The 27,604-nt window shown below is 64.4% G+C and overlaps 2 protein-coding genes across 5 annotated transcripts; one reads left to right on the top strand and one right to left on the bottom strand.

Annotated features, from left to right (window-relative positions):
* The first annotated feature begins 11,291 nt into the window (after positions 1–11,291).
* On the top strand, positions 11,292–19,298 carry TBX21 (T-box transcription factor 21). The gene is made up of 6 exons (XM_061366567.1): positions 11,292–11,911; positions 17,156–17,310; positions 17,395–17,516; positions 17,592–17,747; positions 18,273–18,334; positions 18,428–19,298. Exons 1-6 carry the CDS (start codon positions 11,460–11,462, stop codon positions 19,068–19,070), a joined length of 1,590 nt encoding a protein of 529 aa, XP_061222551.1. The 5' UTR covers positions 11,292–11,459; the 3' UTR covers positions 19,071–19,298.
* A 273-nt stretch (positions 19,299–19,571) lies between these two features.
* OSBPL7 (oxysterol binding protein like 7) lies at positions 19,572–27,315 on the bottom strand. 4 transcript variants are annotated; one of them, XM_061366448.1, is made up of 23 exons: positions 27,196–27,315; positions 26,240–26,426; positions 25,968–26,090; positions 25,780–25,833; positions 25,581–25,694; positions 25,396–25,488; positions 25,195–25,315; positions 25,005–25,108; positions 24,832–24,924; positions 24,588–24,717; positions 24,387–24,511; positions 24,092–24,172; positions 23,881–24,012; positions 23,433–23,505; positions 23,070–23,353; positions 22,049–22,186; positions 21,909–21,972; positions 21,749–21,827; positions 21,523–21,667; positions 20,509–20,650; positions 20,275–20,401; positions 20,081–20,203; positions 19,572–19,960 (listed from the first exon to the last, which is right to left on the bottom strand). In XM_061366448.1, the coding sequence occupies exons 2-23, from the start codon at positions 26,330–26,332 to the stop codon at positions 19,852–19,854; spliced, it is 2,547 nt and encodes an 848-aa protein (XP_061222432.1). In that variant the 5' UTR covers positions 26,333–26,426; positions 27,196–27,315; the 3' UTR covers positions 19,572–19,851. The 4 variants fall into 4 exon arrangements, with proteins under 4 accessions (XP_061222432.1, XP_061222433.1, XP_061222434.1 ...); XM_061366449.1 differs by lacking the exon at positions 26,240–26,426 and having other exon boundaries at positions 27,196–27,241; XM_061366450.1 differs by lacking the exons at positions 25,396–25,488; positions 27,196–27,315 and having other exon boundaries at positions 26,240–26,453.
* Between the last annotated feature and the right edge of the window lie 289 nt (positions 27,316–27,604).

Below are 27,604 nucleotides of genomic sequence, written 5' to 3'. Positions count from 1 at the left end.
CCGGGGCTCAGCTGGGTGCAGCCTCCCTCCACTGCACCAGGACCCCCGGGGTAAGGGACCCACGTCCCCAGTGCCACCAACTCCAATAAACCCTTTCCAGTGCCCAAAATGCCATGGAGGGGCTGAAGCTGTCTCCTCTCTTTGGGTCCCATGGGGTGGAATGGGGGGGTTGAGGCATGGGTGCCACCCAGGGATGGGGATAAGGTGGGGGACAGATGGCATTGGGGCTATTGGGCTTCACGCCTCCATCACCTCCTTGCACCAGCATCATTAGGCCTGATGCTTCTAAAGGTGCAAAGATGGGGGGCACCCCACAGGGCTCAGGTGGGGGTGATGGCTGGGATGGGATCATTCTGGTTATCCTGTGGGAAGGATCCTATGCACAGGGAAGCCCTATCCCTCATCCTGTGGGTACCATTGCACCATCAGCACGGCTGGATCCACTCCTTTGTGTTACTGTAGGGCCTACAGCATCCCTGCCTGTGCCTGAGGGCCTGGGGTCTGTGTCCCTGGCTGCTTTTGCACCCGGTGGGGATGCGGGTGCAATGAGACTCCCTTAAACTCAGCTGCTGATGGGAAACGGCAGCTCCCTGCCCCTGGCTCTGGTAGGGAGCATCCATGTGATGAGTTGTGACCGTCCTCAGACCTCTCTGCGCCTGGGGGAGGCTGCAGAGGGTGTCAGGGGCTCGGTCCCTGCTCCCTGAGCTGGGTGCAGGCTCGGTTCCCAGCTCGCTGCAGCGCGGTGCCTGCAGGGCGATGGTGTGAAGGAGATACAGGCCCCGGTGCTGATGCGACCGGCGTTATCACACCCTCATCTCTGCATCTGACAGGGGCCGGGGGCAGGAAGAGCAGCCCCTACCCAGGGCTGAGCCAGAGCTGGGCACCGGGTACCAGGGGAGGAGATGGGGGGGATGCAGTGATGCGCGTGGGGATGTGATGCTGCAGCAAAGGGTCCTATGCTGGACGGGGGGATGAACCCACCAAGGAATGAGGCTTTATCCATCCTCAGGGTGGTGTTGAGGGTGGATTCACCAGTTTGGACTGGGAATGCACTGGTTTGGAGCAGGGTGGGGGGGAAGGGGGTGTCTGCACCCCCAAATTCTCCATCACCCCCCAGCTCCTTGCTCTTGTGCTTTGAAGCCACGTGGTGGGTGTCAAGCGTTGGTGCCGTTACTCATCCACCACCGACCCGGAGCCGCTTTCCTCCGGGGGTGGCTGCTGCTGAGTCAGGAGGATGCCGGGTTCACCCCAAAGGTGTGGGGACCCCCAGACACCCCCTCCAAACCCACCGGCCCCCGTCTGCAGCTTCTGAGCCATGTGGGAGGAACCAGGCGGCTCCAGGACACGCATCCCCCAAGGCAGATTCATCCCCATGCCCAGTGCTTGATGCTCGGTGAGTTTCGGGGTGCCTGCACCCCGCTGTTGGGGTGTTCACCTCCTCCAGGGGCTGCCCTGCTCCTGCTGCACTTTGTGTGGGGGGCCAGGGAGGGCAAAGGGCTGGATGTGACCCCAGGTGCCTGTGTTCATGGTGGGCACAAGGCTCAGTGGGGCTGAGTACCCTGGTGCGCCCCATGAGCAGGATAAGGGAGCATCGCTCCCCACGTTACATCCTTCAATTCATCACCCCACGGGGGTCACCCCATCTGCATGGGGAAACCCTGACCCATCCCCACCGATGCCACCAGCACCCCCGTGCCTCAGTTTCCCTCTCCCACCCCACTGCAGCCCCACTGCCCGGGGATAGGGGGGTGTGGGGGGGGGTGTGCACGGCCCCGTTTCCTCTGAACCCCCCCCCCCCGGTGCTGCCGCCTCCTCGGCACTCGCAGGAGGGAGCTCAAACCGCAGCGCTCGGTTGTGGTTTTGGTCTCGCTCTCACCCCCCCCCCCCCTTCCCCAAGCCTCCACTGGGGCACCCGCCCGGGGTTGAACTGGGGGCTCCTGGGGGGGGCTGATGCACCCTGGGGTGCCTGATCCCGGTACCCGGCTCCTAGGAGCATCCCCCTCTATGCCACAGGTACCGCGGTTGTGGGGACCGGGATGGTGGCAATGACCATGCCCCGGGGTCTGGTGTGGGGGTCCTGTTGGCACCAAGGGGTGGGAGGACCGGCCACAGATGCGGGGGTCACGCATCCGGATGGACCCATCGGGTCCCCGGTGTGACCTGGGATGAGCCAGTCCCACACCAGCCCCAGCAGGGCTGGGATGCAGGGACCCTCCTGTGGTCAGGGATGGGGTCCATCTCCTCCGGCCTCACCAGTGGGAGCATCCCTGTGGGGATTGTGCCTGGCAACACCAGGGATGGCTCAGGGCATTGTCCCCCAGAGCCACCCAGAGCCCCCCTCCTATAGGGGCCACGCTGCAGCTCCGTGTCCCCGTCCCCATCCCCTCATGCGGGTCGCACCTCAGCGTTTCCTACAAGGCAGCTTCCTTTGGTTTATTTGACTTCTCCCACCGAAACCCCCCCTTATTTTGAGGTGGGTGAAAAGTTGCTTTTTTTTCCCTGAACACTTTCAGTTTTGGGGCTTATTTTCTTTTCTCGGCATTTCTATCATTTAGGGGAAAAATGAACCAGTTCTCACTTGCTTCTGCAGCACTGGAGAGGGTTAGGGTTAGGAGAGAGGACAGGGATCAGGGATGCTGCTTCCCTATTGCTGGGTGTTCAGGGTCAGCTCCAAGCAAGGAGGACACCGTCCTGGTGTCCCTTGCTGCCTGCGTTATGAAGGCGATTCTCTGATGTCCAGTAAGGGTTGTGCTCATGCCTTACCCTGGCTGCTTCTTTGCCCTCCGAAAGGCATCACCTGCCCCCCCACTCCCCAAACCAGGCTGGGAACATCCCTGCGGCTCCATGCGGGATCCAGAGGACCCCATGGCTTCGGTCGGGGGCAGCAGCAGCTCAGCCCCGGGTCCCCTCCGTCGGGGTTTATAGGAAACGGCTCTGCGAGGAAGCGCCCGGCGCTCCTGCCCGGGGTGAGCGTTTCTTTCCAGCCGTGGGTGCCAAAAGGCCCCCTCTCTGCCGCGGATCCGGTGTGAGTCAAAGCCGGAGCCCTGGGGTTTAACCACAAGCCCCAGAGCTGCCGTGTCACGGGGCAGCATCGCCAGAGGCGTTTATAAGAAACGGAGGGGCTGCCCGGGGAGGAGGGGGGGGGTGATACCTTGGGTGGCACCGGGGCTTTGTCCCCACCCTGCTTCAGCCTCAGTTGGCCTCTTCCCATGGGTACCCCATGCCCGCATTGCCCCGAGGTGCCCACATCACCCCAGGGTGCTTGCATCACCCTGAGTACCTTCATCCAGCATCACTCTTGGGTGCCTGCATCCACGCTGGGTTCCCAGTGACAGCGTCACCCTGATTGCCCACATCATCCCTGGGTGCCTGCATAACCCTGGGGTGCCTGCATCACCCTGAGGTGCCCGCATCCCCAGGAGGTTCTGGTCCTTGCATTGCCCTGGGATGCCCACATCACCCCTGGGTGTCCACATCACCCCTGGGTGTCCACATCACCTCTGTGTGCCCGCATCCCCAGGAGGTTCTGGTCCTTGCATTGCCCTGGGATGCCCACATCACCCCTGGGATGCCCACATCACCCCTGGGTGTCCACATCACCTCTGGGTGCCCGCATCCCCAGGAGGTTCTGGTCCTTGCATTGCCCTGGGATGCCCACATCACCCCTGAGTGCCTGTGTCCAGGGCTGGGTACCCAGTGCCATCATCACCCTTTGTGCCCACATCACTGCATCCACCTGGAGCGCTGGTCCCTGCATCACCCCGGGGTGCCCCATGGCCTCGGGGCTGTCACCCCCAGCTCTGGCTGTGCACCACTCACCGCTGGTCCCTGTCCCACAGGGGTGCTGGCCGCTGCCCGACCTCTCTCAGATGCTCTTCCTGGAGGTTTTCACACATGCCTCACCCTCCCCAACGCCGGCTCCCCACAGCCTCGCAGGGGAGTTGGTGCCACCCGTGCTCCCCACGGACCTCTTGCCTTTTACCCCCGGGATGTGCCCTTCCCACCCAGGCAGGATGCTGCAAGTCCCCTCCTGGCCAAGCCACCGCAGTGTCCTTCCTCATCCGCGTGATGGGATCAGCTCTTTAGCATCCATCCGTGCTCCCAGCCAGCGAGAAGGGGGGGGAACCACACGCACATAACAACACTCACAGCCCCGGCTGCCATGTGCCCAGCGCCATCACAGATGCTGCAGAGAGACAAGTGCCACCGGCCCCCCCGGGGACACGCAGGCTGCCAGCGCCGCGCGTGGGACCCGCCGTCTCGCTGCGGGGAGGTGACGGAGCCAACGCGCCCTGACATGGGTCTCGCATCCCGTTCCTCCCCACCCCTCCCTTTCCTCGTCCCCACCGCGGTCAGAGCCTCGCCAGTGATGCCGGGGGGGGACTTCTCGGCTGTCACAATCCATCTGCATCGGGGGCAGCGTCTGCCGGCGCCGTAAGTGGGGTTAAACTTGGGGTCACCCCGATCGAGCATCCAAGGGTCTCGTGAAACACAGACCCCACATCCCCCTGTGCCTGTGTCTGTGCTCTGGCCGCCCCCCTCTCCCCAGCTGCCACCGGGGTGGTGATGCTCTGCGATAGGGATGCACCCAAAGCAGGGATGGAAATGGTCCCCCTGGTTGCTATGTGGCTCTTGGGGACAGCACAGTGGTGGCCAACCATGGTGGTGGCCCCCTTGGCAGATGCGTCCCCTTGGGACCTGCTGCTGGGGACATTGTGGGGCTGTGACAGCCACGACCCACTGGTGGCCCCGCTCATATCCAGCACTCAGCGGGTGCCCGGGGGGGGGGCATGGACACCCTGAACTCCCCGTGACCCACCGGGACAGCGTGAGGCCACCGCGGGCAATGGGGCCACCACCAGCCCCACAGCCCTGCGCCATGGGAAAGGTTGGGGTCCCCTAAACCCCTCCACAAGACCCGGGGGTGTCTGCGGGGTTCAATCTGGTCCCCAGGCTGATGCTGAGCTGGGCTTTGGGCTGACGGGATCTGAGGCTGGGGTCCCGGCACTGATGGAGCATCCCATCCCCTCCCAGTTCATCCCACCCCGCTTTCGGCTCCTGGACCCACAGGGGGCTCCTTTTACCCAGCGGCTGAAACGCACCCGGCTCCGGCTCCTTCCCCATGACCTATTTTTAACATCCGATTGGAATCTTTTCCCTCTCTTCCCGGGTGCCACCGCGGTGTCAGCCCCGCGTCACATCCATTAACGCGTGCGGGCCGTCATTTGTCACTTCGCATCTCCCAAAGGGCCCTCACCCCTGGGCACACGCCGGGACCGGGGTCCCCATCTCGGGATGGGCACGGGGGATGCTCCTCAGCATCCGTGCTTTGGGGTGTCCGGTGGGGGCGCAGCACCCGGTGCTGCCGCCCACTTGAGTGCGGTGCCGGGGTTGGGTAGGAGGGTCCCCGGTGGTGGGGACCGGGACACCTGAGTATGGCCCCCCCCTCCCGGGGCTCCAGCAGCCGGTGCCGACACCTCCACTTCCGTCGGCAGGGCCCCCATGGGTATTTTTAGCTGCCGGCTCTGCCGTTTGGCATGCGGTGAGTGCCCGTCCCCAGCGCTGTGCCCCGGGCAGGATCGGACCGTCCGGAGCTGCGTTGGACCCTGCGGGACTCAATGGCGCAGGATGGGACCCAGTGGGACAGGATGAGACCCTATGGGGGACGATGAGCCCCTACATAGGATGGGACACTGAAGAGTTGGATGGGATTCAACGAGGCAGGATGTGGACCTTGCAGCACCGGGTGGGTGCCTATAGAGCAGGGTTGGACCCTACAGGACAGGCTGGAAAGCAGGGCTAAACTCAGAGGGGCAGGATGAGTCCTTGTGGGGGAAGATAGGAGCCAGCGGGGGAGGATTGGACCCTATAGGGGATGATCAGCCTCTACGGAGCAGGATGGGACCATTCACACTAGGATGTGTCCTTGAGCAGTAGGATGGGGCTCAACAAGGCAGGGTGAGACCAAACCTGGCAGGACAGGACCCTGCAGCACAGGATTGGAAGCTATAGAGCAGGATTGGACCCTAAGAAAACAGGGCTAAATTCTGTGGGGCAGAATGAGACTCTGTGGGGGAAGATGGGACCCTGCAGGGCAGGACTGGACCCTATGGGTTAAGGTCCTATGTGACAGAACCTTCCAGACCTGGCTGTGATTCTGTAGGATAGGATAGGACCTAAAGAGGGCGGATTGGACCCTGTGGGGCAGCATCAGGCATCACCATCTCTTGGGCTGGGTGCTACCATCCCCAGCCTCATCCCATTGGGGTACGGCCCCCCCCATGGCCCCAAGTCACCCGCACCAGGGCGGGTGATCCCGCACACGCCTGTGCCCGCCGGGATCACGCGTTGTCAGAAGCTGTAGCCCGTATCTCACCCATTGTCCCTGTGTTCCCCCCTCCCCTTCCCCGCACATCACTCCCCAGCCTTCGCCTCCCGCTGATGAAGAGGAAGGGCCGGGGGGCCCCGAGCCCCGTGTGCCCCCGTCAAGCTAAGCAGGCCAGACAGGGGCTGCAGCCCCCCGGCTGTCCCCAGGGAGCCCCGGCTCTGCACCGGGGATCTGCCTCCCGCTGAAGCAAATCGCCTCCTACAGCAGCGGGGGGCGACACGGACCCCCCCTCCCCGGCCCGATGGGTGATGGAGAGTGGGGGGGATGCTTCACACTGCCTCATGGACCCCCTCCCTTTGCTGCACGGGAGCATGGGCACATGGTGGGTATCTGTGTGCAATGAGCATCCTTTGCACACACACGTGTTCCCTTGCACACTCACGCACACATCCTCACATGTCTATGCATTCCCCCCCCCTTACTCACCCTTGCACACACATCGGGCCTTTTGCACGCTCACCCCAACCCACCGTGCCCACCGATGCTTCCTGGAGCTTCTGCCCCATGGATGGTGACGCTTTGGACACGGTGACACCCGCACACGGTGACACCCGCACACGGTGACACCCGCACAGGGACGCTGCGGGATGGGCACACCCCACCTCCCACACGGGCTCCCACGCTGGGGTGCGAAAGAGGAGGAGGAAGAGGAGGAGGAGGAGGGACCGGAGCCGCGCTGCGGTTCAGTGTCCCCAAGAGCCGGGGCTTTGAGCGGGACCCTCACAGGGATGGGGTTTTGGGGGGCTCTCCCCCCCCCTGCATCACGGCGCTGGGGGACACGGGGCACGGCACCAGCCGGGTTTTGGATGGCAGCGGCTGGAACGATGTTAATGACTTTTCTTCCTGTTGCTCTCCTTTTACACCGAGGGCAGCTCCGTAACCGGAGCCGCTTCCTTCCCCGAGATTAAGGAGCCGTCTGCTCAGTGTCCCCCCCTCCCTGCTTGCTGACACCCCCCCCGGAGCTGCCACCGACGTGTCACCCCTGGCTGGCCCTGGCAGCGCTGTAGAAGAGGCAGCACCCATGGGTGCAGCGTGAGCATCCCCCCAGTGCTGGTCAGGATCCAGCCCAGCAGCCAGGGTGGTGGTTTGAGGAAACCCCATAGTGGGGCGGACTCCGTGCCCCCCCCCCCTTCCAACCTCGCTCCTTTCCTTCCCACCGGACACCCCCTTCCATGGGGGGGGTTCCCCCAAATGGGGCTGCCAGTGGCTGGGGTGGAGCGTGGTGCTTTGGGGCAGGAAGGAGGAGGGTGCTGGTGTTGGGGCGCAGGGTGGGGAGCGGTGGCATTGGGCGGATGGAGTCTGAGCCCACCCCCGAACCCAGCCACTCATTCCCCACCAGTGACTCAGTTTCCCCAGGACACCAATGGCAGCAGGGGGGGGAGCTCTGAACATTGCTCTGGGATACAGCACAGACCGGGGAATGTGGCTCCATCTCCCCCCTGTGCTGCAGAGCACCAAGGGCTGGATGCACCAAGGATGCTGCCTGCAGCCCCAGGACAGGCTGGGTATCCCTTGGCTGGGTGGGTGCCCCCATCCTGCCCCATCCTCCCTGCAGTTTGCATTCAGGCCTCCATGAACTCAGCAGCACATTGCCTTCGAGCAGCAGCGAGATGCAAATTCCTCTGGGGTGGGGGGAGTATTTTTGGTTTTCCCTGAGACCAAATTTAGCCCCCGTGGGTGCCCAGTGCCTTCGTGCTCGTTTTAATAATGAAAACAGGAACGGGGCCGTTTACTAAGAAAATAACCCCAAAGTTTCCCCTTGGTGCCCAGCAGCTAAATTCCTGATGGGAAAGCAAATATCCCACCCCCCCAGCAGCACCAGCACTGCCTGGGGTCTGTCTGTGCTGGAGGGTGGCGTGGGGACAGGAGGGCTTGGGGACATCAGGGCTTGCACATTGATGGGGCTGGCTCCTGCCCAGTGCCTTTGGCAGGGATTTGGTCCTGGGGTTGATGTCCATGAACGAAGTGATGCAGGATGGAGAGGTTGCAGGGATGGGTGGCATGGAGCAGGGGGTGTTCAGGAACCAAGGCTCTGACCCCCATCCCAGTCGGTGCTGGAGATCCCAGGGATGGGGATATTCAACCCCGCAGCTACAGGAGGAGAAACTGAGGCATGGGGTGATGCTGGGGCTCAGCTCTGGAGATGCTGGGGCTCGTGTGGGGAGGGATGTGGCCTGTGGGGTGCATCCTGCAGCGTTGGACACTTCCTCCCTCTTCCAGAAGGGACAGGGCTATGGGGACACACACCCGCTGCTGCCCTCGGCCACCATCCCCAACGCTGTCGGATGTGCAAAGTGCCGCATTGCATCAGCTATCTACAGAGAGGAAACTGAGGCACGGGGCTTGGTGTAGCTCCGAGGAGGTCCTGGAGCCCTGCAGATGGGGGTGCACGGGTGGGATTATTGCTGTAGGGAGGTTTGGACCCCGCATCCCAGCGCTTCCTCACTACGGAGAGCTGAGCTCAGGCTGCTTGGTCCCTTACGCCGAGCTGGAGAGGACCGAGGCTGAGGATGCCCCGGAGCATCCCGGTCACCGTCGGGGCCATGGGAGCTGTTCAAGGTGACGGTCAGGACACGGCTCCCAGCTCTCCTTCCCCTCCTGGCCCCGAGCGAGCCCTCCCTGCGCAGGGACACTTGTGACAAGCAGCGCACCGGGAGTGCTGCTGTGGCTCCCAGGGAGGGCAGCGTCCCCGGTGTCACTTTACGGGGGGGGGACGGACGACGGGGACGACACAAACACACACTCAAGGACAAGACATCCTGGGGACAGATCCATGCCCGGTGTCACAGCGACAGGGACCAGGGGGGGATGTGGGGTGACGGGGGCAGGTCCCCAGCCATGGGCACAGCGGGATGCTCGGCGCTGATCCCACAGCGGGGGGGGGGGGGGGTTGTGCCTGTGAATTCATCCTCGCCGGCGATGGTATAACGGGAATGAATTAGCACGTCGTGATGTTGGGGAGCACATGTGCTGCAGCACTTGCTTCCCCCCCATTAATGAGTCACTCCCCTCCCCCCCTCCCCTCCATAACCCCCCCTCCGGCCTTTATTTTATCCTCCTAGAGAAAAAAAATTGATGGAAATTTCCATGTTTTCCTGCTTTTTCTCACTTGGGGGGGGTGGGGGTGGAATTCCTGACTGATGGATGGGGAAGGGGTGCCCAGGGATGGGGGGGGCAGCTCCCATGCTCTGACCTGGATGCAGGAACACAGTGGCTGTGCCCAGAAGGGAGGCACACCTGTATGCATGTGCATGCATGTGCATATACCAGGCCAGGCGTGAGCATGGGGTCTGCAAACCCATTCCCCCCGCTGCTACATGCCCCAGCATCAGCCCTCTCCCCCCCACCAAATCCCAGGGGATTAGAGGGCAGGAGGAGCTGGCAGGGAGCCGGAAAGGATGGGGAGGGGGTCAGCAGGAGGGGGCTTTGCATAGGGATTGCAGCTGAGGACCCCTCTGAACAATGCCCCCGGTGAAAAGCCGGATGGAATGGCTGCTAAGCTGTGTCTGATGGCCAATACACACCCCCTGGAGACCACCGAGGCCACCAGGTGACTCCCTATGGGGATATGCGGGTCCTCCCCATCCACCCCCTCCATGTCCTGTGCATCCTTAACTCGCCATTTCCTCCTGCCCCACAGCTGGACCCCTCCGTGGGGGAAAGAAAGCTGTCCACATCCCTGTCCCCATCCACATCCACGTCCTTATTCATTTCCCTGTCCCTATCCATTGCCCTGTCCCCATACAGTTCCCTGCCCCATCCACCCCTGTCCCCATCCCTATCCCATCCTCATCACATCCATGTCCCCATCCGCTCCCGCTGTCCCCTGGCAGCCCCATCACCTGCGACCCTGAGGCCACAGAGACTTAAATGCGTGTTTGCCACAGCCCCCCCCTTTCTCCCCACACCCCCCTCAAAACCCCCGCTCCAGTGGGGTCCCACCAGCACCCAAGGACCGAGCCTGGATCCCAGGACAGGGACCCCCATCCCATCCCTTGTCCTTCCATGCGGTGCGGGAGCGACAGGCGCGGGGATGCTCCGGCCGTGCCCCACCGCTGGGCATGGAAAGTATTGATGGGCTGGGGACCTGCCAAGGGATCCGGCCCCCAGCGCCTCCGCGGGGTCTTCCCCGGGCACAGCGGGTTCAAGGGCAGGTTCCGGGGAGGCCCGGCCTCGGGGTGGGCACCGGAGCGAGCCCCGGGGCTTGTCCCAGCTCCGAGCAACGCCGACCCCAGGGAAAGAGGCCAAGGATGTGCCCAGGTCACCCCCAGTGAATGCGTGAGCTATGGGGGGACCCCGAACAACCGCAGAGGTGCCTGTGGGGGGGACCCCAAGACCACAGGAAGGGGGGAGCACCCGTACAGGCCCCACGCAGCGCCCCACGGTGAGTGAGGTCATTAAAGGATCAATTAAGGGTGATGGGGGGGGACACGACAGGGTATGGGGGGCCCCCAGTGTCACCCCAGACACCCCTGCCCTGTCCCCCTGCTCCCCTCATGCTCTGTCCCTGTGCCCCTTCCCGTGTCCCCATCCCTTGCAGGTGTCCCACGGTCCCATGTCCTCATCCCCTCCCACCCAACCCCCGGTACCCAATATCCCCCCATGTCCCCCCCCTTGTCCCAAGGTGTCCCCCATCCCCTCCCCTCGTGTCCCGCCCCCCTGCCCGCCCCGTGCCCTACTCCCCGCCCCGGTGAGGGCCGCCTCTACGGGGGGGCGGAGCTCCCTGCGCGGAGCCGCTTCTTTGGATAAGAGGCGCGGGGCCACGGGGATGGGCAGGTGAACGCGTGAGAGCAGCGGCAGCAGCGGGACGGGGCCGGCTCCCCCCGACCCCACTTTTGGGCGCTTTCCGGGTGTTTTTGAGGCTTTTCTTGGGGGGGGTGCTCGGGATTTTTGCCTCCCCCCCCCTCACTTGGCTTTCCCCGGGTCCTCACGGTTCATTCCCCCCCTGCCCCTCCGGGGCCACCGGGCATGGAGGGGGCGGCTGAAACGCGCCCGACTCCGGGTCCCGGGGCCGCCGGCGGGGCCCCCATGAGCGACTGAGCGGAGCCGGGGTCCCCCCCCCGGCCCGTCCATGGGAGCTCTGGAGCCGGGCACCGGAGCCCCCCGCCCCGCCGCTCCCATGCTCAGCTTCGCCAAGGAGCCGCCGGGCCCCCGGGACGCCGCCGCCTCCGCCTCGTACTACGGAGATGGGGGGGGACCCCCCCCGGAACCGGGGACCCCCCCGCTCCCTTACGGTGCTCCCGGTGGCTTCGGCGGCCGGTTCCTGGGGCCGTGCCCGCCTTACCGAGCGCCGCCGCCTTCCGCTGCCGGCCCGGGGGAGAGTTACGGGGGCGCGGAGCTGTACGCGGGAGCGGAGGGAGGTTTCGGGGCCGGGGCCCCCCCGTTGTGTCCCCGCTCCGGGCCGCTCTGTGCCCTGCCCGGGTACCGGGCGGCCGGGAAGGTGCAAGTGATGCTCAACAACTACCAGCTCTGGGCCAAGTTCCACAAGCATCAGACCGAGATGATCATCACCAAGCAGGGCAGGTGAGCCGGGACACCGAGGGGGGGACCGGGATGGGGACCGGCAGCGAAACCCGGACCCTCATGGGCACTGGGGAGGAGAGGATGGGGTTCCGGTATGGAAGGGATGCTCTGGGGATGCGGGGTGTGGGGTGGCCGGCACGGTGAGGTGTGGGAGATGGTTGTAGGGCTCCCCATCTGCCCGTGCAAGGGGTGTAAGGGGAAGTGCAAGAGGGATCCCACCCCTGTGGGTTTGGGATGATGTCTTTCTGTGTGGTCAAAGGAAAAAAGTGGGGGAGCAAAGCGAACCAGACCCCCCCCCCGGCCTCATTTGTAGGGGAGTTGGAGGGAGAAAAGGGTCTGGGGGTGCCCCCTTCTGTGTCAGAGTGGGAGAAGGGGGAGCCAGGCAGGGTTTGTGTGCTCATGGCAATGGTACTGGGGGCCTGGAGGCAGGGTTTATCTGGCCTCGACCCCAGAGCTCAGCACCGCTCCGAGTAGTGAGAGCCCAGAGGGTGCTGGTGGCCCCAGGCACAGCAAATGGGGGGGTTGGCACCCCCTCTGCTTGCTGGGATGGGGGACGGGCAGAGGCCCGGTGCCTTCATGTGCGTTTCGGCAACATCCTGGGTACCGGAACAGGCACTGGTGGGACCGCGATCCGGGACCTGCTGTTCCCTCTGTGCTGCTGCGGTGTCCATAGGGGTCCTGGTGTTGGGGGGCATGTTTGGGGGGGGTTAAAGTCCACCCCAACCCTGCCGACATCCCTGTTTGCAGGGTCTGGAGGGGGTCCTTCAGCCCAACACCGGGGTGATGGGGAGCAGGCCCCGTGCTGCAGTGTGTGATGTCTCAGTGGGATGATGCTAGGGCCAGGAGGGCAGCGGGAGTTGGTGGCTCTGGGGTTCCCAAAACCCCATAGTGTGGATTTCCAACCCCCGCACTCCTCCTTCAGTGACCCCCCTCCCCTTCCACCACCATTCCTTGCCCAGGGGTTCTCTTTATGCCCCTTCCCTCCCTTGGCCGAGACAGACGGTGTCACTTCGATGCTGAGCCCAACCTGTTTAATGTGTTGGAAGTCTAAACACGTTAGGGCCGCTTGGTTTGCCACAGCCATTCCCAGGCCTGCTCCCCCCCGCCGGGCTCAGGGGCCTCTCAGCACCGGCATGGATGGGGTGACATGTCCTTAGCATCGGCCAAAGGGGTGACTGAGGCGTTGGGACCCCCCCCCCAAAGGGTTGTTTCTCCTACAGGAACCCACTGAAATTCACCCCTTTGCTTTTCTCTTCTCTTCCCCCATCCCCTGTGGCAGCGGCTGGGGCAGTGCCCATCCCCGTTGCGTCGGGGCGGCTCAGGAGGCTGGTGCGGAGGCTCTGGAAAGCGGGGTGCATCCCGAGATCTCATCCTCTCTGCCCCCCACACACACATCTGGGGCTCTGCCCCCGGCTCCCAGCCCAAAACCAGGCGATTTGGGGGTTCTTTTCCCAGCTGTTTGCCCACAATGGCTCTGCAGAGAGGTCGGGGTCCGAGGTGGGGGAATTGCATTGTGCAGGGAGGGGGGCTCAGAGCAAACCCAGCCCCGGGGGAGCCGTCAAACTCGGAGCCACAGAACATCCGTTTCCCCCGACCCTGAGCTGCTTTTGCACAGCGGGGCCGGGCTGCAGCGCTGCTCGCACAGGAAAAACCCCAGCGTGGGGCTGGAGGGAGATGGGAGCCCCAGAGCTGGCACCCCCCGGGCTGTGGGGTCCCTCAGTGGTCTCTGGGGTTTCTGGTGTCTCAGCTCCCAGTGGGGAGGAGCTGAGGCTGGGTGGGAGGTGATGCCATTGGGGTGAACATGGTCTGGTGCTGGGATTTACCTCCTGTCCCTCTGCTCTGGGTCTAGTGCCTTGTCCCGGGCATCCCACGCCGTCCAATCCCATCCTACACCATCCCGTGCCCACTCATCCCCAGGAGAACTGGTTTCCTGCCAGTTTCCCACGAAGGTCCCCATCCCTCCTATGTCCCCATCCCTCCTCCGTCCCCATCCCTCCTCCGTCCCCATCCCTCCTCCATCCCCATCCCTTCTCCATCCCCATCCCTCCTCCATCCCCATCCCTCTCCCCATCCCTCCTCCATCCCCATACCTCTTCCATCCTCATCCCTCCTCCATCCCCATCCCTCCTCCGTCCCCATCCCTCCTCCGTCCCCATCCCTCCTCCATCCCCATCCCTCCTCCGTCCCCGTCCCTCCTCCATCCCCATACCTCTTCCATCCTCAACCCTCCTCCATCCCCATCCATCTTCTTTCCCCATCCCTCCTCCATCCCCATACCTCTTCCATCCTCATCCCCCCTCCATCCCCATCCTTCCTCTGTCCCCATTCCTCCTCCATCCCCTCTACTCTTGGGGCGCAGCCAGGGCTGGATTTCTGTGGAAACCCCCAAGGACTCACCATTGCCCCGGCTGCAAGGACCTGGGGAATTCCTGCTGAGGGTTTCTGCTGCAGAGCAGGCACTGCCTTTGCCTTTTGGGGTGACACAGGGGCTGGCTTTGACTTTGAGGGGGACTCGGTGCTGCCTTTGGGGTTAGCTTTGTGTTTGGGGGCACAAGGGATGGCGTTGCTTTTGGGGAGGATGCTGGCAACGGCGTTGCACTTGGAGGACATAGGGGTTGGCGTTGCCTTCGCAGGAACACAGGGAACAGCTTTGGGGACAAAAGGGCTGTGTTTGGCAAACACGAAGGTTGGTGTGGTTGCAGGGGTGAGTGTGCTTTGGGGGGGACTTGGAGCTGCTTTGCCCAGCTTGGCAGCTGCTGTTCCACCATGTAGCTGAGCCATGTACCTATCTGTGCCACACAACCATGCAGCAATGCCATGCAACCATGCTGCTATGCAAAACAGCCACGTAGCACCATGAAATGGCATAACCCCAATGCCATGCAGCCATGCAATGCAGTCACGTAGTGCCAGGAAGCCATAGCATATCCCCATGCCATGCAGCCATGCAATGCAGTCACATAGCGCCGTGCTATGCAACCATGCTGCTATGCAATGCAGCTTACCACTGTGGCATGCATTGCTGTGTCATCCTGCCATGCAACCATGCGGCACCATGCCACCATGCCATGCATCCACACAGCACCGTGCCACGCAGCAGTGTGTTGAGGGCACGTGGAAAGCATTGGGGATGCAGGCAAGGGGGGAAAATGGCTGGAAAATGGGGTTTAGGTGGCTGATCCCAAATTTCCTTCCACTTGGGCTCATTCTGGACTCCCTGCATCCCATCACCCCAAGGTCCCATGTCCCTTGACACCTGGATGTGCCGCTGTGCCCACAGCTCCCATGTCCCCTGCGTACACCCCAAACCCTCTGAATGACGGGGTTCATGCAGGGACAAACCTCGGGGCAGCCAAAGAGCCGGGACCCCCTTCCAGAGCTCCATCACTGGAGGGAAACCATCGCTTCCCACCCGCTTTCGGGGTGCATTGATCACCCCAACCGCGGCACCTCGCAGCCCCAGCAGAGCCCCGACGACAGCAGCTCCAGTGTTGAGGGGTTATAAATAACCCCGAGGTTTCGGGTCTTCCCCCCACCCCACCCGGCCGAGCCCTGCGGTTTGCACCGCGGCACCGGTTGAGCTCTAAGCCCGTCTCTGCCCCACCGGCAACGGGGGGAGCCGGGGACGCCGAGCGAGGTGCACAAAAACCCCCTAAAAGCCCAGGAAAGAGATGGTTTCTTCCTCCCATCTCCTCGCAGCAGCTCGGGGCTGCTCAGCCCAGAGCCTGCATCACCCCTCCTCCGTGGGGCTTTAGTGGTGAGGGCTTTGCTGGTGGTGAAACATCGCCCCAGGAGAGCTCGGAGCCCCTCGCTGGTTCCCTTTGATGTGGCTGCAGCTCTTATCGGCGGCAGGAACCACGGAGGCGATGCTCGGCACAGCGGCGGTGGGGTGGGCGCTGCCACGGCTCGGATGGAGCCTGTGGTACCCGGGATGCTCGGGGCCGCCGTGCATCCCGGCCCCGCGGAGCACGTGTGAGGCTCCTCGTTACAAGAACCGCTTTCTTTTTCCCCTTCCTCTCTTTTCTCTCTTTCCCCCCTCTCCATCGCAAGGGCAATTCTGAGTCAGCAGCGCCCTGGTTGGGCTGCGGGCTCAGCACATTGATGCTTCCCTGGTGCCATGGCACTGCCCGAGCCATGCTTCCTGCCGGGGCCAGGCCTGATGTATCCCCCTGCTCCCAGCCCCTCGCTTTGCTCCTCAACCCCAAGCTGGTGTGAAGGGGCTCCGTGGTGTTGGGAGGATGCCATTGGGGTTTCCCTAATGCTGGTGCTGGGGGGGGTTCTAAGGGGCTGTTCTGGGGGGGTTGTTGTGATGCTGGGGCAATACTGGGGTGTATCCGTGGTTTCTGTGGCCCTGGGAGGATGCTGGAGGGGAGCTGTTGTGGTTCCGGTGCTGTTGGGGTGGAGATGGGGGTGCTGCTGCCCTTTGGTGCATGGTGCCATCCCTGTCATGAGCTCACAGGTCAAGGCCCAGAGCCTTGGCTCAGTGGGATATGCTGGGATATGCTGGGATATGCCATGATAGGCAGGGCACCCAAAATAACCCCCCCACTGGCTGCCTCCCATCCTCACCCACCGGGTACTGGCTGATGGAAGCGGCAAAGCACAAGGGAAGGAGGAAGAGGGGGAGAGAGGGATGGGGTCAGGGTTCCCCTCATTCCTCTTCCACCAAGGCGGGGGGATCAGGCTGAATCCCCCCATCACCCCATGTATATCATACCTGGGGGGAAGGCTGAGGACTCGATGTCCCCCATGTTGGTCTGGACCAGACTGCCAACCTGGGCTGGCAACTGGGGCTACTGGGACTACTGGGGCCAGTGATGGAAAAGGAGGGATTGGGGGGCAGACTCTCCCCCCTAAGGCTGGGATTTGGGGGTGTGGAGCACAGTGGGGTTCATCCCCATGGAGGGGGTGGCAGCTGCAGCCCCAGGGCCGCAGGGTCCCCCTTGTCCATCCCATCCTGTCCCCTTGCTGCCCTTGGCGCAGGCTGGCGCCCAGCCCGAAATAGCAGCGGTGTTGGTTTCCGATCCGGAAGGTGCTTGGGGAGGGGGAGGAAGATGCCGGGGCGAGGGGGGGGAATCACCCCCGAGAGCATCCCCCCAGCTGCCAGGGTCACTCAGCTCCTCATGGGCATTGGGATGGGGGGGGCAATGACCGGGTATTGCGCTGCCTCAGTTTCCCCATCCCCACCATGCCACAGCTTGAGCTGGGGGGGTTAAACAGTGCTTGTCCCTATCCCTTCCCCAGGCGCATGTTCCCGTTCCTCAGCTTCACCCTGTCGGGGCTCAACCCCGTGGCCCACTACAGCGTCTGCGTGGACGTGGTGCTGGTGGACCAGCATCACTGGCGTTACCAGGGCGGCAAGTGGGTGCAGTGTGGCAAAGCCGAAGGCAATATGCCAGGTACGGGCTCGCAGTCCTCATCCTCACACTCGTCATGGTGCTGAGAGCGGGGTAACCCCATCACTACCGCTCCTTACCCCCCAGGGAACCGCCTCTACCTGCACCCCGACTCTCCCAACACGGGCGCGCACTGGATGCGGCAGGAGGTCTCCTTCGGGAAGCTGAAGCTCACCAACAACAAGGGCGCATCCAACAACGTCGGCCAGGTGAGGCTCCCACCATTCACCAGCCTGTGCCCCTATAGCCCCCCCTTGACCACCCGCTGCCCCCCCCCCCCCCAGATGATCGTGCTGCAGTCGCTGCACAAGTACCAGCCGCGGCTGCACGTCACGGAGGTGCAGGAGGGTGAGGATGAGGGGTTCCCCTCCCCGCACACGCTCACCTTCGCCTTCCCAGAGACGCAGTTCATCGCTGTCACAGCCTACCAGAATGCTGATGTGAGTATGAGACACCCCCCCATCTGGTCCTTGCTATGGGGGTACCCCCACAAACACCACTCCCCCCCAGCACAGGGACCCCCAACATCCTCCCTCCAGCATCATCCCAGGGCTGCAGAAACCGCTGATACACCCCGATATCACAGTGACCACCCCAGAGCAGCCCCTCGGAACCCCCCTCCAAGCACCATAGAAGGTCCCCAACATTAGGGAAATGCCAATAGACACCCCTGTCTATAGCATCTCTGCACACCCCCCATCTCCTCAGCATCCCAGTGCCTCTCCCCGAATCCCAGGAGCCCCTCAGCCCCCCCTTCAGCATCCCAACACCCTGCAGTGCCCCCCAGCACCCCAGCATCACCCCAGTTCTCCCGGATGCAGCTGAACCCCATGGGTGATGGAGCGGGGGTCCAGGGACGGCCAGCACACTGTGACAGGGTGCTGGCTGCATCCCGGGGTGCAGAGGAAGGGGGGGGATCAGACTTGCAGCAGCACCCCCATGTCCATACCCCCCTTCTCCCCCAGATCACGCAGCTGAAGATCGATCACAACCCCTTCGCCAAAGGATTCCGGGATAACTTCGACTCGTGAGTGTGTCCCCCCCTTTCCCAATGGTGCCCCCCCAACCCCGTTGGCAAGAGGGCACCCCCCGATTCCCACCCTGTACCCCCCTCCCCTAGGATGTACACGGCCTCGGAGGGCGAGCGCCTCACCCCGTCCCCGCTGGAGGGTCCCGGCTGCCGGCAGCTCCTGCCCGCCCCCCGCTTCCAGCCCTTCCTACCCGAGCAGTTCCCGTTGCCCTCGGGGCGCCTCTTCAGTGCTGAGCGGGGGGCTCCGCTGCCGCTGCCCCCCAAAGACCCCCCGCGCTGGTACTTCACCCCCCAGCAGCCCCCCGCCGCGGGCACCCTGGAGTACAGCGGCTACGAAGCGGGGTACGGGGGGGGGAAACTGGTGCCCTATGGGGTGAAGCCCTTCACCCTGCCGCCCGCCCCACATCAACCCCTGCCCTATTACCCCGAGGGGCCGGCGGGGTTCGGGGTGACGGGGGGCTGGAGCCCTGGGCAATACGGCCCCAAGGGCAGCCCCGGGGCTCTGGGCTGGTACCGGGAGCCCCGGGAGGAGAAGGGGAAGGAAGCAGAGGGCTGGGCCCCCGAACCCCCCGCCCCAGTGGACTCCGTGGACTTGGGGCTGTACGAGTGCAAGCGGCGGCGGGTGTCCCCGTACCCCTCCAGCGCTGAAAGCTCCCCCCCACCCCACAATGGGGACCTCTATGACAAGGACCCGGGTGCCGACGGTGGCTACTACGGCTTCTACGGCAACTGAGCCGCGCTTAGGGGCTCAAAACCCACCCCTACGGGCACCCCAAAGCCTCAGGACCCAACGGGGTCCCATGTGTGTGTGCGTGTCCCCCCCCTCAGTTCAACATCATATCCTGGGAAGACTTGAGTGTGTGGGGGGGAAAGGATGATGCCAGACAATCAATCAGCCCCCAGTGCCACCCCGGTGGGGCAATGGGGGCAAGCGAGGAGGGAACAGGGAGGAAAGGGGTGGGTTTTTGTCCTTGGTTGTTTTTAAGGTGGTGATGGGAGGGTGGGGGGGGGTTAATGCTGAAGTATTTATTGAGCCCCCCTGTGCCCGGTGTGGGGCTGGGGGCAACAGCATATCTCGCAATAAAGGGGACGCCGTGGGGCACAGCTCGTTGCTATCCTTTGCATGCCCATGGGGGGGAAACTGAGGCATGGGGAGGAGGATGAAGGGACCCGTGTGCCCCCCCCCAGCCCCATCCTGGACTGGGAGGGGAGAAGGAAGCTCTCCACACCCCCATCTCTTTACAGCCTTTATTGGAGCAACCCCTGGGGGGCCAAAGGGGTCTGCCCGCCTGCGGGCACCCCACAACCCCCTGCTGCCCGCTCCCCCCACAGAGAGCCAGGGACCCCCAGGGCAGTGGGGGGGCACCGCCAGCCCCTGCCCCATTGAGTCCCAGCCAGCCCTGAGGCTCTGCCCCAAGGTTGGGGGGTGGCTCCACACCCCCAGTGCTGGGGGTCCAGCCCCACTGCTGTGATGAGTGTGGGGAGGGGGGGTCAGCACCCCATTGCGGGGGTCACTACCAGAGCACCGCACTGTCCAAGTGGGCAAAGCCGGGATCCAGGCGCAGCTTCCAATAGGTGTTGTTGGTGACCCACGACTCCTTGCCATTAGCATCCATCAGCCGCCTAGGGATGGAGGGGGGGGGGACCATCCCATCAGGACTCCCAGGGGGTGTCCCCATTCCATGAGAGCCCCACATCCCCCTAAGCCATGGGGTGCCCCATGCCTTGCCCCATAAGCTGGACCTGAAGAAGCGAGCCTGGTGGGTGATGTTGTTCTCCTCCATCACCCGCCTCCGGTCCCGTTGCAACTGCTCGATTTGGCGCTTCTGCGTCTCGGCCGCGGGGACGTTGCCTTCCTCCAGGTACCTGAGGAGGATGAGGCCGTGGTTGCGATGCCCTCAGCACCCCCGAACCGCGGTACTGGGGTGCGTGCTCACCGCTGGTCGGGCCGCAGGCGGGTGTCGGTGGAGGGCAGGACGCGGCGCAGCTCCGGTGTCAGCTCATTGAGCTCCAGGGCGAACTGCGTGAAGCCGTAGTTCTTCTCATGGTCCCGGGGCATGGGGTCTGTAGGGATGAGGGGGGGGGCACAGTGCTGAGACCCCCCCCAATCCGTTGCGGTACCCCCATCCCTCCCCATGCACTTGTGTGTATGTGACCCCACCGGTCCTTACTGGCCCTCCAGACGCAGTGCCCCGGTGCTGGCCCCCGGTGCAGCCCTTCGTGCCACTTCCCGGCCAGGCGCTCCACCACGGCCCCGCTGCGGCTCAGCACCAAGCCCTGCACCTCGTTGGCCCCTGCGCCCCAGTACCGAGCCTGCGGGAGGGGATGGGATGGGATGGGGGGGGTGGGAAAAGGGGAAGGGCTATGGGAAAGAGTATGGATATGGGGAAGGATGGGGGCGTGGGAAGTGGGTGGGGCCACTGGGAAAGGGGCGTGGCCATTGGGAAATGGGTGGGGTCGTGGAATAGGGCGGGGCCGTGAGAAATGGGGAGGAGTCATTGGGAAGGGATGGGGCCATTGGGAAGGAGGAATCCACGAGTGACGGACTGGAGTCATTGGGAAGAGATGGGGTCATTGGGAAGGGATGGGGCCATTGGGAAGGGGAATCCACGAGTGATAGAGTGGAGTCATTGGGAAGAGATGGGGCCATTGGGAAGGGGGAATCCATGAGTGATGGAGTGGGGTCACTGGGAAGGGATGGGGCCATTGGGAAGGGATGGGGCCATTGGGAAGGAGGAATCCACGAGTGACGGAGTGGAGTCATTGGGAAGGGATGGGGCCATTGGGAAGGGGGAATCCACGAGTGATGGACTGGAGTCATTGAGAAGGGATGGAGCCATTGAGAAGGGGGAATCCACGAGTGATGGAGTGGAGTTATTGGGAAGGGATGGAGCCATTGGGAAGGGATGGGGCCATTGTGGAGGAGGAATCCACGAGTGATGGAGTGGAGTCATTGGGAAGGGATGGGGCCATTGGGAAGGGTGCATCCATGAGTGATAGAGTGGAACCATTGGGAATGGGTCACCTAAATGAGGGGCTACTGTGAAAGGGGTGGTGCTGTTGAGTAAGTGGAGGGGGTATCGGAAAAGGATGAGGCCATGGGAAAGGGAAAAGTGGGAATAGGGTGGGACCATGACAAGGCGTGTCACGACATGTCGCGGCGTGTCGTGGCGTGTCGGCCGCACCTTGCCGAAGGTGATCTTGCAGTGGTAGGCAGCGTCCCGCGTGTTGCGGATCAGCACCTCGCCGTAGTGCTCGATCCAGCGCGGGCCGCTCAGCACGTTGTGGATGCACGTGGTCACCTTGTTCCATTGGAAGTGGTCCCCGGTCCTGCGGGAGCACGAGGGCAGGATGGGGATGGTGATGGTGGCAGTGCCGGAAGGGAGGCACCTCCTGGTGCTGGGGTCTCACCGTGGCAGCTGCACGTTGACGGTGCCCACAGGGACGATCTCCAGGGACTTGCCCCAGAACTTATTCTTCCACCTCATGTCTATGGGATGGGGGAATGGGAGGGGGTGAGACCCCCCCTATGTCCCTGTCGCATGTCCCCAGTGCCCTCCTCAGCACCCACCTTGCCAGAAGATGAAGTTATCGGACTCAGCGTGGCAGGCGGAGATGGGAGGGTGGTGGCAGACCTGGATGGAGGTTGGGGTAATGGGCCATGCCACGGCCCCATCCGCCCCCCCGTACCCCCACTGTGCCCGGCCCTACCTGCTCGCTGATGAAGCGGAAGCCGCGGTCGGGCCTCACGCACTCATAGGTCTCTCCCAGCACCGGGTTGAAGGGTTTGCTGCCCGCCCGGTAGTAGGTGGAGGCATAGGCAGACACGGCAAAGGCGGCCACGTAGACCTGTCCCCGCAGTGTCACCACCAGAGCCACACCAATGGCAGGGTGTCCCCAGAAACCCCGTGTCCCCTGAGCCCCCCAAGTGTTCCCCTGCTCCTACAACATCCCAGGAGCTCCACTTGTGCCCCAAGCCTCCTGAATCACCAAACTCCCCAAGTCCCCCCTGCGTTCCCTCTGTGCTCCCAGAGCCCCTGACCTTCCCGAACCCCCCATGTCCCCAAAGTCCCTCATGTCCCCCAAGCCCCACATCTCCCCTGTGCCCTCCTGGCCCCCAAATTCCCCTGTGGTCCCCAAGCCCCCTGCATCCCCTGAGCCCCCCAAGTGTTCCCCTGCTCCTACAATGCCCCAGGAGCTCCACATGTGCCCCAAGCCTCCTGAATCACCAAACTCCCCAAGTCCCCCTCGCGCTGCCTCTGTGCACCCAGGACCCTGACCTTCCCAAACCCCCCATGTCCCCAAAGCCCCTCATGTCCCCCAAGCCCCACATCTCCCCTGTGCCCTCCTGGCCCCCAAATTCCCTTGTGTCCCCCAAGCCCCCTGCATTCCCTGAGCTCCCCCTGTACCCCCCGAGCTCCCCCTGCATCCCATGAGCTCCCCCTGCATCCCCCGAGCTCCCCCTGTACCCCCCGAGCTCCCCCTGTATCCCCTGAGCTCCCCCTGCATCCCCTGAGCTCCCCCTGCATCTCCTGAGCTCCCCCTGCATCTCCTGAGCTCCCCCTGCATCCCCTGAGCTCCTCCTGCATCCAATCCCCCAGTGTCCCCCAAGCCCCCGACCTCCCTGAGCATCTCATGTCCCCCACATCCCCCGTGCCCTCCTGGCCCCTGAAGTCCCCCGTACCCCTTTACCCCCCCCCCCCCGGTATCCCCCCGTTGCCGGTGCCCGCACCAAGCGCTGCCGCGGGTCGCGGGCGCGGCTGGCGCGGTCCAGGAGCGCGCTGTACTCGAGCTCCTCGCACAGGCGCTGGAGCGTGTTGAGGGGCTCGTTGAGCTGCACGGGCAGGGCCACCCGGGACAGGTCCTTGCCCACGCTGCTCCGCAGCAGCCCCCACAGGCTCACGTCCCCCGACGGGGCGGGCGGCGCGGGCAGGCGGCTCCTCCGCTGCGGGTCCGGACCCGGCAGCTCCACCGGCGGCGGCGGCGGCTCCGTGGGCATCCCCGGGCCCTCCGCGCCTGCGGGACCGGGCGCTGTGGGATGGAGCCAAACCCCCCCCTCCAGGTCCCCTTCTCATCGGTGTCCCCATCCCGGTACCTGTTGGGGGCTCGGCCGCGTCCTCGCAGGCGCTGGTGGTGGCCTCGCTGATGCAGGATTCATCGTCCGAGGGCTGAGGACACGCAGGGACCGCCGGCGGCTTGGAGGGGATGGGGCCGGGGTCTGGGGATTACCCCATAGGAGGGGTTGGACCCTCCCCCGAGAGGATGGGATGGGACCCGGGTGCCTGGGATGGGCAGGATGGGGAAGGGGGAGTACCGGTGGTGCAGGAGTGGGGCTGGGGGGTGTTAAGAGGCTGCGGGGTCCCTGAGAGCCTAAAGGGATTGCGCTAAAGGGGGGGGATATGGAACACGGGAGCTGGGGGGCACATGGGGAATGGGGAGGGCAGCTAACGGGGAGGGGACAGGGAGAGAGAAGGAAGAGATGAACCCACAGAAGCAGCACCCACAGATGAACCCATAGAACCCAACTGAAGCCCCTTCCCCACCTCGTTCTCAGAGGAGCTGGCGGAGAGGAAAACCTCGCAGGCATCAAAGAACTCAGTGTGGGAATCGGCCAGAGACACGATGCTGCGGTTGGAGAGCTGCTGCTCCCGGCCCTTGGCTGGCAGTGGGTCCGGCTGAGGGGACAGCCACCACCTCAGCACCCCCCGGACCCCCAACCCCGACCCCCCAACCCCATCCTGGCCCCCCCCAAACCTCATCGGGGTGCAACGATGCGAAGGAGTCCATGGTGGTGTCAGAGGAGACGGAGAGGGAGTGGAAGCGGCGCAGGGCAGCCTGGAGAGGTGATGGGGGGGATGCTGAGCCAAACCAACCCCTATATGTGTCCCCTCCAACCAGTGTGGGGGTGACGGCAAGGGGGGATCACCCCCAACGGTGTGATCCTGAGACCCTGCCAACTCACTGCACCCAACAGCACCAGTCCCATTGTACTGGGGCAGGGGGGGGGGGGGCACATCTAAAACTCCCACCCGGCCCCTGCAATCCTCACCCCGGCGTTGCCGGCGCTGCTGGGGCGCGGTGCTGAGCGCCGCCGGTCCAGTGCCCGCTGCAGCTCCTCCAGACGCGTCCTCTCCATCATCAGCGCCGTCACCACGCTGCTGAGCGAGCCGTGCACTGCCGGGCACAGGGGCTGCATCACTGCACCCAATGGCACCCACCTCAGCACCCTCCCCAGCACCACCTTCCCCACCTTTCTGTGCCAGCACCCAGAAGCTCCTCTGGAGCTGCGTGTACTCCGGGGGGAGGCTGAAGGGAAGCTGGCTCTGGGATGGCTCCAGGTAGCGTGAGAGGTTGGGGACGGAGCCGTGCAGGCGGCCCACCTTGGTTTGGGGGGGATGGACACGGGGGTCAGTGATGCCCTAGGGGGGGGCTGCATCCCCGCAGCAGTGGGTCAGAGATGGGGGGGATGCTCAGCAGGATGCTCGCCCGCTCACCCTGCCGATGGTGTCGTCTTTGGCAAAGCTCTGGGTGCACCAGATCCTGGTGCTCCTCCTGCCTTTCTTCGGCCTCTCCGTGGCGGCTGAAGGCTGGGAGGAAGAGGAAGGGGCTGGAGATGGGCCCTTGCCATGAAAGGCGATGCTCAGCATCATGGCCACGTCCCACTCACCTGGGTGCCGGAGATGAGGGGTGCCGAGGGGATGCGGTGCAGGGCCTCCAGGCTCTGCAGCATTCCCGTCAGCTCCTGCAGCTTTGCCTGGCATTCCACCAGCTCTGCAATGGGTGCAGAGCGAGCCCCATCAGGGAGAGGGAACGGGGCATCACCCCCTGCCCCACACATCCCCTCCTGCCCCACTGACCGGCCGAGCAGCGCTCCAGCCCCTCGCTGTCCTTCAGCCAAGCGTTCACCTTGTCCCGGGAGCTGGCCAGGGTGGAGAGGGCAGGAGCACTGCCCGAGGGCAGGATCCGCGTCCACTGGCCCTGGAGGCACATCCAGGGCTGCCATCAGGAGCCCCACATCCGGACCCTGCCCCACATCGTGCCCCCGAGGTGACACCCACCTGCGTGTTGGGCCCTGTGGGACCCCCACTCTCGCCCTGGTGATGGGAGCAGAGGCTGCTCACCCAGCTGGAGAAGAGCTCTGGGGACTTGATCTGTGGGACAGGGGTAAGTTGATGGGGACACACACACACACACACACACAGAACCCAATGCCCCCCCCAGCCCCATTGCAGCCCCACAGCACCTTGAGGTGGTAGATGTTCTCCTCCGTGTCCAGGTCAACGCGCTGTGCCTTCTTGTTGACGGACATCACGGACAGACGGACATCGATGGCACCGTGCAGTTTGCCCTTGAGGACCTGGGGGAGACCAGGGATGCCTGTTAGGGGGAAGACCCCCACTTCCTCATGGGGTCTGTGGGGTGCAGCCTGTCCCCGTACTCACATCCTGGCGCGTGGTGGCATATTTCAGGATGCTGTTTTCCAGCACAAAGTACCTCTGGGGACAGAGAGGCGCAGTTGTTGCAAGGGGGGAAGCAGGGACTGACCCCTGCAGGCACTTATCCAGGGGTTCACATCTCCCCATAGCTGGGCACAGCACCCAGCAGCACTCAGATGCACTCTGCCCATCACCTTGTGCCAGCCCTTCAGGGGCCATTTCCTCTTCTTGAGCAGGTAACCCTCATGCCGCTGCGGCTCCGTGCCCGGGCTGCCCCGCACACGAGGCTCCTCCAGCACCTCCCAGCTCTCAGAGCCCTGTGGGAATGAATGGGGGTCAGTGTGGGGCTCCCTTAGCTGATGGGGAGCTCCCAGCCTTGTCGCTAAGCACTTGGTACCCCCTGTGGATGGGGTATCTCTGTGTAACACCCTTCCTTTAGTGGGGTGCATCCCAGTGAGCCCCCAACCTGCTGAACGCTGCTCTGCTTGGAAGACACGGTGCTGTTGGAGCGTGACAGGGCCTTCCTCGGTGAGGACGCATCCTTCTCGTGGCTGCCCATTGTGGGGAGCAGATGGGGATGCAGGGACCGGGTCGAGGCCCTGCTTTGGTCTGTGCTGCGGCTCTGAGCTCGGCTGTTACAGCAGTGGGAGCCGCTGCGAGGAGAGGACCCCACGTCAGGAGCCCACCCTGCCCCATCCCCTCATGGCAGTGAGGGATAGGGGGGGATGCTCTGCCCACCCCCATAAGTGGGTGCCTCACATTGCACCGGGCACCCAGGACCTTCTGCGTGAGACGGAGCCTTGGACCTACCCAGCCTTATCTCACCTGCAGCACCCAGCCCTCGCCTGCTGGGTCCAGAGTCCGCTCCTGCTCCATCACCCCATAGACCCGGTGCCACGGGGCAGCCCCACAGCCGGGACCCGGGGTACAGAGCCCTGGACCAGCCCCGCTCCATCCCGAGTCAGGATACACCCCCCCCCCCCTTTCCCATAGGATGCTTCCCTTTGACCTTCTCAATTACAGCAGGGGGAAACTGAGGCACGGGCCCCCCCTTTCCCCGTGCTTGACCCGGGGATGGCAGCGAAGCCCCGGTACCGCCCGCACCGCCTCGGTGCCCGGTGGGGAAGAGGCCGGGGGGTCCCCACTGCAGCGCGGCCCCCCCTGCCCTGCGCAGCTTGGCAGCGACCGGACCCCCCCCTCGGGGGGCAGAACTGCCCCCCCCCCGGCAATGGGGGGGTCTCCAGTGAAGCCTCCGCCTGCTCCGAGCAGGACGCGACCCCGGTAACGCAGCGGAAAGCCCGGCCCGGTGCTCCCCCCCCCCGCCCATCCCCGTGTCCTCCCGCCTGCCCCTCGCCGGTGGCACCGGGCGGCAGGGTCCGGGTCCTGCTGCTGGAGCTCCCCCCCCCCCCCAACGGTGCTCACCCGGGCGGCCGGGACCGATCGCATCCTGCCCGGCGGCTGCAGGAACCGGAACACGGAAGGAGGCGGAGGCGCTTGGGCCGGAGCCGCTCGGCTCTGCCCCCTGCTCCGTGGAGGACCGGAGCCCGCAGCGCGCCCGGACCCCCCCCACTAACCCCGCACCGAGCCGGATCCACCCCCGGCCCGAGCACCGGCAGAGCCCGACCCCGCTCCGGGAGCCCCTTACCCCTTCCCATACAGGAGGTGAATCTTGTCCAGGCTGCCCCCCCCCGCTCTGCTTATGGGGGTCAGGGGTACCCCCAGAACAGTGACCACGCTATGGGGGTCCCAGCTTCCCCATTCCCCCCGGGATTTCCCTCATCACCAGCACACAGAGCCCTGGAGGAGCACACAGCCCTCCCCACCCCATGGC

The sequence above is a fragment of the Neopsephotus bourkii genome, unplaced genomic scaffold (genome assembly GCF_033783945.1).
Source record: "Neopsephotus bourkii isolate Nb327-2 ecotype Australia unplaced genomic scaffold, CSIRO-AGI_Nbou_v1 NB_1346, whole genome shotgun sequence".
NCBI classification, from domain to species: Eukaryota; Metazoa; Chordata; class Aves; order Psittaciformes; family Psittacidae; genus Neopsephotus; species Neopsephotus bourkii.
The sequence above is the reverse complement of the archived record's forward strand: the minus strand, read 5'-3'. Positions and strand labels throughout refer to the sequence as shown.